This window comes from Ahaetulla prasina, chromosome 17 (assembly GCF_028640845.1).
Source record: "Ahaetulla prasina isolate Xishuangbanna chromosome 17, ASM2864084v1, whole genome shotgun sequence".
NCBI lineage: Eukaryota > Metazoa > Chordata > Lepidosauria > Squamata > Colubridae > Ahaetulla > Ahaetulla prasina.
This window is the reverse complement of record NC_080555.1, coordinates 11,474,080-11,482,466: the sequence shown is the minus strand read 5'-3', so window position 1 is coordinate 11,482,466 and position 8,387 is coordinate 11,474,080. Positions and strand designations below refer to the sequence as shown.

The window sequence follows — 8,387 nt, the reverse complement described above, 5'->3', positions numbered from 1 at the left end:
TATCTATCTATCTATCTATCTATCTATCTATCTATCTATCTATCTATCTATCTATCTATCTATCTATCATCTATCTATCTAATCTATCTCATCTATCTCTATCTTTTTTTTTTATTTGCATTTATATCCCGCCCTTCTCCGAAGACTCAGGGCGGCTTACACTATGTCAAGCAATAGTCTTCATCCATTTGTAGACTATATACAAAGTCAACTTATTGCCCCCCAACAATCTGGGTCCTCATTTTACCTACCTTATAAAGGATGGAAGGCTGAGTCAACCTTGGGCCTGGTGGGACTTGAACTTGCAGTAATTGCAAGCAGCTGTGTTAATAACAGACAGACTTAGTCTGCTGAGCCACCAGAGGCCCTTAATATTTAATATAATATTTAATATAATATTTCTTATTATCTCGCCTTCTCCCGCCTTCTCTCGTAGTGAGAACATATAAAGCTTTCTTAATCTTTTGTTCTTGGTTCTTGGCATTTTGGCCTTGGAGTACTCCAATAAAAAGCAATCGGAAAACCTGCATCCCGTGTCCGGTGTCCATCATTGGCTTCGGCACCAGACTCAGACCCGAACTGGGGACAACAATCTCCAATCTAGAACTCAAGAGAAGTTTCCTGACAGTGAGAACAATTGACCAGTGGAACGGCTTGCCACCAGAAGTTGTGGGTGCTTCATCACTGGAGGTTTTCAAGAAGAGCTTGGACAGTCACTTGTCTGATGTGGTACAGGGTCCCTTGCTTGAGCAGGGGGCTGGACTAGAAGACCTCCAAGGCACCATCCAACTCTGTTATTCTGTATTTTATCCTCGGGATCCCTTCTGACTCCACAATTCTGTGATAGTTGAGTGAGCCATTAACTAACTCAATGGGCTGCCTTTGTACAAGGTCCCGAGCCTACCCCACATTCACATAACCAAGTCAAGCTTAGAACTGGGCATGGCTGGTCTAGTGAAGAGAAGAACCAGGGGAGACATGAGAGCATCTTCCAATATTTGAGGGGCTGCCCCAGAGAGGAGGAAGGGGGTCAAGCTATTTTCCAAAGCAGGCCAGACAAGGAATAATGGATGGAAACTGAACAAGGAGAGATTCAACCTGGAAATAAGGAGGAATTTCCTGACAGTGAGAACAATCAACCAGTGGAACAACTTGCCACCAGATGTTGTGGGTGCTCCAATACTGGAGGTTTTCAAGAAGAGACTGGATAGCCATTTGATGGGATGGTATAGGGTCTCCTGCTTGAGCAAGGGGCTGGATTAGAAGACTTCCAAGGCCCTTCCAACTTCGGTTATTCTGTTACTTCTGACAATGAGAACAATTAACCGGTGGAACGGCTTGCTTTCAGAAGCTGTGGATGTGTTTGTCAGTGCAGAAAAAGATCAGACAGCCACTTGTCTGATAGGGCCTCCTACTTGAGCGAGGGGTTGGACTTGAAGACCTCGGAGGGCCCTTTCCGACTCTGTCATTCTACCGGATATCTTCACAACTGGGTTTTTAATTCAATGTTAGGTGACTTGAGACTTATAGCAGTGATGGCTAAGATTTTTGCCATCGCATGCCAAAAGCAGGGGGAGCGCAGGAGGTCACACGTGTGCATGGCCACACCCATAATTCTATGCGCTCCACCCCTCCGTGCATGTGCCCCACCCCCTGCGCATGTGCACACGACCCCCCCCGCGCTCTCCCCGCTTTTGGCACCTGATGGCGCGGTGGGCCCGGTAGGCCCGTTTTTCATTCTTCCCAGTTGGGAAACGAGCTGTTTCCGGCTTCCAGAGGGCCTCCAGGGGGGTGGGAAAGGCCATTTACGCCCTTCCCAGGTTCCTAGAAAGGCTCTGGAGCCTGGGGAGAACAAAAAACAGGCCTTCCCCACCCCCAAGGAGGCCCTCCACAGGCCGAAAACAGCTCGTTTCCCAACTGGGGAGAATGAAAAACGGGTCTACACGTGTTTCTGACTTCTGGTAATAATAATAATAATAATAATAATTTAATTTGTATACCGCCCTTCTCCCGAAGGACTCAGGGCGGTGAACAGGCAGATAAAATATAAATACACACAATAATTTAAAACAACCCTTAAAAAACTGATTTAAATGCCCAAAACGTTAAAAAACATACTCCCCTGTAAAATAACACAATTTTAAAAACCCATCCAATAAAAATAAAAATCAGGCTAGTCCAGCCATATGAAATAAATAAGTTTTAAGTTCGCGGCGAAAGGTCCTAAGGTCAGGTAATTGTCGGAGTCCGAGGGGAAGTTCGTTCCACAGGGACCCAGAAGGCCCAAAAATCAGCTGGCCGGCGCACACATGTGTGCTGGAGCGGAGGTCGTGTGCCTAACGCTATGGCTCTGTGTGTGCCACCTGTGGTACAGACCTATAGCTTGATGGCAACACCGATGCTTCTCTACCTGTTGGCCGCAGCAAGGTTGGGGTGGACCTTCTTCTATGGTCTTTGTGGGTGGCAGAGGAAATTATACATCTGAACAATTGTCTTGCGATCTTGCAGGAGACCTTCAACCATGGGCAGAATTGCCCTACTAGGTACTTTGGGTGTGATTTACCAACTTGTGAGAACAGTTTAGACCGGGGTGTGAGTGTGTCTCCAACCTTGGTGGTTCTAAGCCAGGGGTCTCCAACCTTGGCCACTTTAAGCCTGGCGGACCCCTGGTTTAGACATTATCACCCCGAGACAGATTTGTAACCGGCTGACCTACCACACTCAACGTTGGATTAGATGACCTACAAGGTCCTTTCCAATTCTTATCCTGTTAAATAATACCGTGTAATGGAGGGACATCTACATGGAGGGAAGTAAGCAGTGGGGTTACCCCAAGGTTCTGTTTTAGGCCCAGTACTCTTCAACATCTTCATCAATGATTTGGATGAGGGAATAGATGGGGAATTCATCATATCTGCAGACGACACCAAACCAGCAGGAATAGCCAACACTCCAGAAGATGGGATTAAAATACAGAAGGATCTTGACAGACTTGAACATTGGGCGCTATCCAACAAAATAAAATTCAAGGGTGAAATAACTAAGGTTCTACATTTAGGCAAGAAAAACAAAATGCACAGAGACAGTATATGTGGTAGCTCGCTCAATAGTAGTAACTGTGAGAGGGATCTTGGAGTCCTAGAGGACAACCATTTAAATAGGAGCCAGCCGTGTGCAGGAGCTGCCAAAAAAAGCCTTGGTAGACTTCAACTCCCAGAATTCTGGAGGCTTTCTAGAAAAGATCCTTCTGGGAGTTGAAGTCCACAAATCTTAAAGTCTGCCCAGGTTGGAGATCCTTGCTTTTTACACCAGTGTTTCTCAACCGTGGCCGTTTTAGCATGTGTGAACGTCAACTCCCAGGCTTCCTGGAACCGACACCTAAGCCTGAAAGAAATGTGTATGTTTTGTACACTTAAACGTTTTTGGACTTGTGCGAAAATGGAGGGATCGTCAAATAAATCAGATTTGAGCCTTCCTATTTCTCCAATGCATACAGGGCTATTATTTTTTGACACTTATCCATTATGGTCGCTTAGAATAGAAGAGGAGAGAAACTCAAGCTCTGCATTATTTAGCAAAAAAGCAGAATTCAGGGATGGCAAAAGTGCAATTTATTTACAAAACCAGCAGTGCATATTACACCTGACAAGGCCTACCCCAAGTCCTGCTCTATACACACTTACAGAGTATTTTACACACACACACGCGTGCACAAACACACACATACAGGGAGACATACACACGTTGTTTTTTTTCCCCTATGTACAAAGACATTTACAGATCGTAGAAAGTCAGTTGCTCATTTCCTCACGCTTAAAAAAAAAGAAAAAGAAAAAAAAGAAAGAGCTAATAACAATATTAATACATATTTAAAAGGCTTCTAAAAGTCTGGAGTCTGTTGAATTCGCTTCCAAAGAGTCCCGTAGCGATAGTTGTGAGATTCAGAGGAAGGGGAGAGGGGAAAAAAAAAATTAAAATAGAAGTTTCGGACCCCACAAATTCTCTATCGTGTTTCAAGGAAAATCAAGATTTCTTAGCAAATTGACCCTTGGAGAGTTTTCTTTCAACATCCTGCTCGCCCTCTGGATTTGTCTAAGATGCTGAAAGGGGTCAGTTAAAGACCTGTGTGTACACAATATGTACCTTTTGTGGTTACCTTAATTGTGTTCGGCACGTTGTGTTAAACCCACCCCATTTAAGTTCCCTTCTGTAGCTTATTGATTCATTAACATATTACAGGTAGCCTCTGACTTTTCAACAGTTCATTTACTGACCTTTCCAAGTTATAAAGGCAATGAAGAAAATGACCTGGGACCATTTTTCATACTTACAACCGCTGCAGCTTCCGTCTGGTCACCTGATCAAAACTGGGACGTTTGGCAACTGGCTCCCATTTATGATGGCCACAGTGTCCCGGAGTCACGTGATCCTCTTTTTGCAACCATCGGACAAACCGAGTCAATGCGGAAGCCAGATTCGTTTAACGACCGGCTTAACAAAGGCAGCGGCTCACTTAACAACCGTGGGGGAGAAAGGTTGTTAAAACGGGGCAAGGCAACTCACTTAACAAGTTTCTCAGTTAGCAACGTAAATGTTGAGAGCTCAAGGGCGGTCGTAAGTCGAGGACTGTGCCTGTACTCACAGACAAAGCTAAGTTTGCAGCCGGTTTGAAGCGGGTGGATTTGTGTTTGTTAGCTCAGTTGTGGCAGTTCCAGGAACTGCATGTCTGAATGAGCCAATCTGAGATCTAGATCGGTCAGTCTTCACATTATCTCATGCCCTACGCCACTGACCCAACCAGGGTCCAGGCAGAAAGTCCCACTGCAGTGGTGGGTTTCAATTTTTTTTTTACTACCGGTTCTGTGGGTGTGGCTTGGTGGGCGTGGCAGGGGAAGGATACTGTAAAATCTCCATTCCCTCCCCACTCCAGGGGAAGGATATTGGAAAATCCCCATTTCCTCCCGATCAGCTGGGACTCGGGAGGCAGAGAATAGATGCGGGCGAAGCCAGTCAGCATTTTTACTACCGGTTCTCCGAACTACTCAAAATTTCCACTACCGGTTCTCCAGAGCTGGTCAGAACCTGCTGAAACCCACCTTTGGTCATGACTTAATCCCATCACCCTGGAGTTGAAGGTCTTTTGTCTTGTAGATAGGCTGGCCCAGTCCTGCTCAATGGGCACCAAATATCTCTGAGTTTCTGTCTCCCTTAAGATTTCTATTTCTCTTTTAGGGGAAATATAATATTCTGCCTTCTTAATATTTCCTAAAATATTTCATTCTTCTAGGAGGGGTGGGTGCTAACTTTTTACAGCAGGGAAAGTACAGATTAGGGAAAACCTGGCTCAAAAACCGAAACTGTGAGAGTCTGGGACCCAGAAGGTCGAAAACTGATACGTAAACCCACGATACCAGTTCTGATCCTGCCTTCAGGGCTGTGGTGCATCAAATTTGTCGCTCCCCCCACCCAGGGGTGGGATTCAGCCAGTTCGGATCCGTTCAGGCGAACCGGAGGCTAATTTTACATCTGCTTCACCGAACCAGTTGCAAGGACTGGCTGACCCCGCCCACCCTGCCCCTCCCAGGGGTCTCCACGTGGCCCGTTTTGGATGCCAGGTAAGTGCAAGGCCCGTGCGGAGGCTCTGGGAGGGCGAAAAACGGGCCTCCCAGAAGTTCCAGAAGTCTGAAAATGGGTCAGTTTCTGGCCACTGGAGCACCATTTTCGCCCTCCCAGAGGCTCGAGAAAAGCCTCAGGAGCTTGGGGAGGGCGAAAACGTTTCCCCCACCACATGGTGCAGGAGACTGAGTAGGCCACGCCCACCACGCCCACGCCCACTCAGCAACCGGGCAGAGAACTGGTTGCTAAAATTTTTGATTTCCACCCCCACCCTAGATATTGTGGGTCACTTCACCTCCACTTTGGGGCAGAAAGTTTCCTATAGGAGGCAGTTACTCAACTCAGTTGCAACTCTTTGCAAATATGAAAAAAATGAGGTATAGTAGGCACAAGAAGCCTTTAAAATATACTTATCGGAGAAAGGTCAATGTTTAAGAAACTTTATCCAAAGAGAACTTGGAGCGGTTTTGCAATTCCCCTAAAACTCCAAATCCCTGTTTCTCACCCTTAGCTTAAGAACGGGTGGACTTCAATTCCCAGAATTCCCCAGCCACTTATGCTGGCTGGGGAATTCTGGGAGTCGAAGTCTACCCCTCCTAAAGCGTGCTGGCGAGGGGATTTTGGGAGTCGCAGTTCACAAGTCTCAAATTTGCCAAGCCAGACTTCAAATTCGATATCAGACGTGTGGACTTCAACTCCCAGAATCCCCCAGCCAGCGCGCTTTAAGATGTGTGAACTCTCATATTGGCTGGGGAATTCTGGGAATTGAAGTCCACCCTTCTTCCTGTTGCTAAGGTTGAGAAGCCACTGCTCAGAATGCAGACTCACTCACAAAACCTATCCTCAGGGTCACACACTTATACGCATAAGTATTTCCATAGTTGTTGGTTAGCTTTAGAAATATTCATAGTTACAGCATGCTAAGAAATACAAATTAAAGACATGGGGCGGGGAGGACTTGAAGTTCAATGGTAATGGGTTGGCCCAGCCTTCTTGGTCCTCAATGGTGGAACAACACTGCTTGGACATGTATTGGACTCTCTAAATCAGGGGTCTCCAACTTTGTCAACTTTAAGACTTGTGGACTTCAACTTTTAGAATTCTGGGAGTTGAAGTCCACAAGTCTTAAAGTTGACAGGCTTGGAGACCCCTGCTCTAAATGGCTTTGGGGAGTTGGAGAACCACTGGACCCATGATGCACTTCATCGGGGCGAGCAGAAGCACGTTATTCAACATCGTTGACTCAGTAGAAGGTTTGGAAATAGGACTTCTGTTGGCTTGGGTGCGTGGGTCTCCAGATACTTTCTTCAGCGTTTTCTGGAAAGTCCTTGAAGCTTACAGTGGAAACGGTTCCTTGCCCAGTTCATATTAATAATACAAATAAAAATAATAATTAAAATAGAGCTCATCTTTTTTAACTGCCACAGGTGGCCTGTGGGAACCGTTGTCCGAGATGGACCAAGGGCCATCTGAACAATGATCTCAGTAAAGTATAATAATTACTAGAAAAGATGCAAGAGTTTCTATGATTTTTTGGCCCTCTGAGCCCAGCCGAGTCACTTGAAGAGATCTTCGCTTCCTCCTTCTCCAAAGTTTTGCCCATCCCCCTAAATCATCCCTGTCCCCCCCCCCAAAAGACCCCCAAATGAATTCCCAACATGCCAGTTGGGAAAGAAACTGAACTGGCTTATGAGCATCTTAAGGTTCTCTTTCAGGTTGGAGGAGAAGTTGGCTTCTAACATTGGCCAAAGTCTTGGGAGGAAGGAAGGGGGCTTCGGGAGATCCCGAGGCGGACAGCCTGTGGCTCAGAAGGAGAGGGCCTGAGTCTCAAGAGCTCTTTGGCCCCGCTCCCCCAAAAGAGGCACCAGTAAGCAGTTAGGGATGGGGGTTCAGAACTGGCTTGGATCTGGGCATCCGACAGGGACGGGGACGAGCGTCAGACCAAGTGTCCCCGTCCGTTGATGTAGATGCCGTTGGAAGTGGGCTTTGCTCGGAGGGTGCCGTTCTCTTGGACAAAGTGAGTCATTGCTTGCTTGATGTTGTTTTCGTCGTTCCGCTCTTCCTCCTCGTCTTTCTCTTTCTCCTTCTCATTCTCCTCCGTCTGATCTTCGGGGACAGGAGTTGGGGGCGGCGGGGGAAGCTCGGTCTGGGTCTCAATTTCCCGGACGGTTGACAAGGTGGAGTAGCTCCGTCCCTCAGCGTCTTCCCCCTGAGCGGGAACGAAAGGAAAGAGGGGTCACTCAAGGGGGAAAAATATGGGGCGTCGGGGTTGGATTGGGAAGTGGGAGGAGGTCCCGGCTCCAGCCACAGGCGCTCAAATGTTGGAAACATTACAGGCAGGCAATCCTCGACTGATAACAGCTAATTTAGGGACCATCTGAAGTTACAATGGCTTCGAAAAAAGTGATTTATGAGCATTTTTCACACTTATGAAATAGATACGGTTATATGTGATGGGTTCCTTTTTTTTTTTAAGGCTAAATTGCAAGCAAAAATGTGCGTGTTTGGAAAACAATGAACAGAACAGAGAATAGAATATAAAATAGAACAGAATATAGAATATAGAATATAGTACAGAAAATAGAATAAAATAGAATAGAATAAATAGAATAAAAAAATAGAATAGAATAGAATAGAATAGAACAGAACAGAACAGAATAGAATAGAATAGAATAGAATAGTATGGAATAGAATAGAATAGAAAAAAATATTTTATTAGGACAAGTGTGGTTAGACACACAAGAAATTTGATACAAAGGCGACCCAGTGTA

At 46.0% G+C, this 8,387-nt stretch overlaps 1 protein-coding gene across 2 annotated transcripts in view; it reads right to left on the bottom strand.

Annotated features, from left to right (window-relative positions):
* Positions 1–3,594: 3,594 nt before the first annotated feature.
* The window catches only part of NECTIN4 (nectin cell adhesion molecule 4), a 148,603-nt gene continuing 143,810 nt past the window's right edge, over positions 3,595–8,387 (bottom strand). For both annotated transcript variants that reach the window (XM_058160036.1, XM_058160035.1), the window contains one exon: positions 3,595–7,825. In XM_058160036.1, coding sequence (XP_058016019.1) covers positions 7,553–7,825 — 273 coding nt within the window. In that variant the 3' untranslated portion in view covers positions 3,595–7,552. The remainder of the gene's footprint in view (positions 7,826–8,387) is intronic.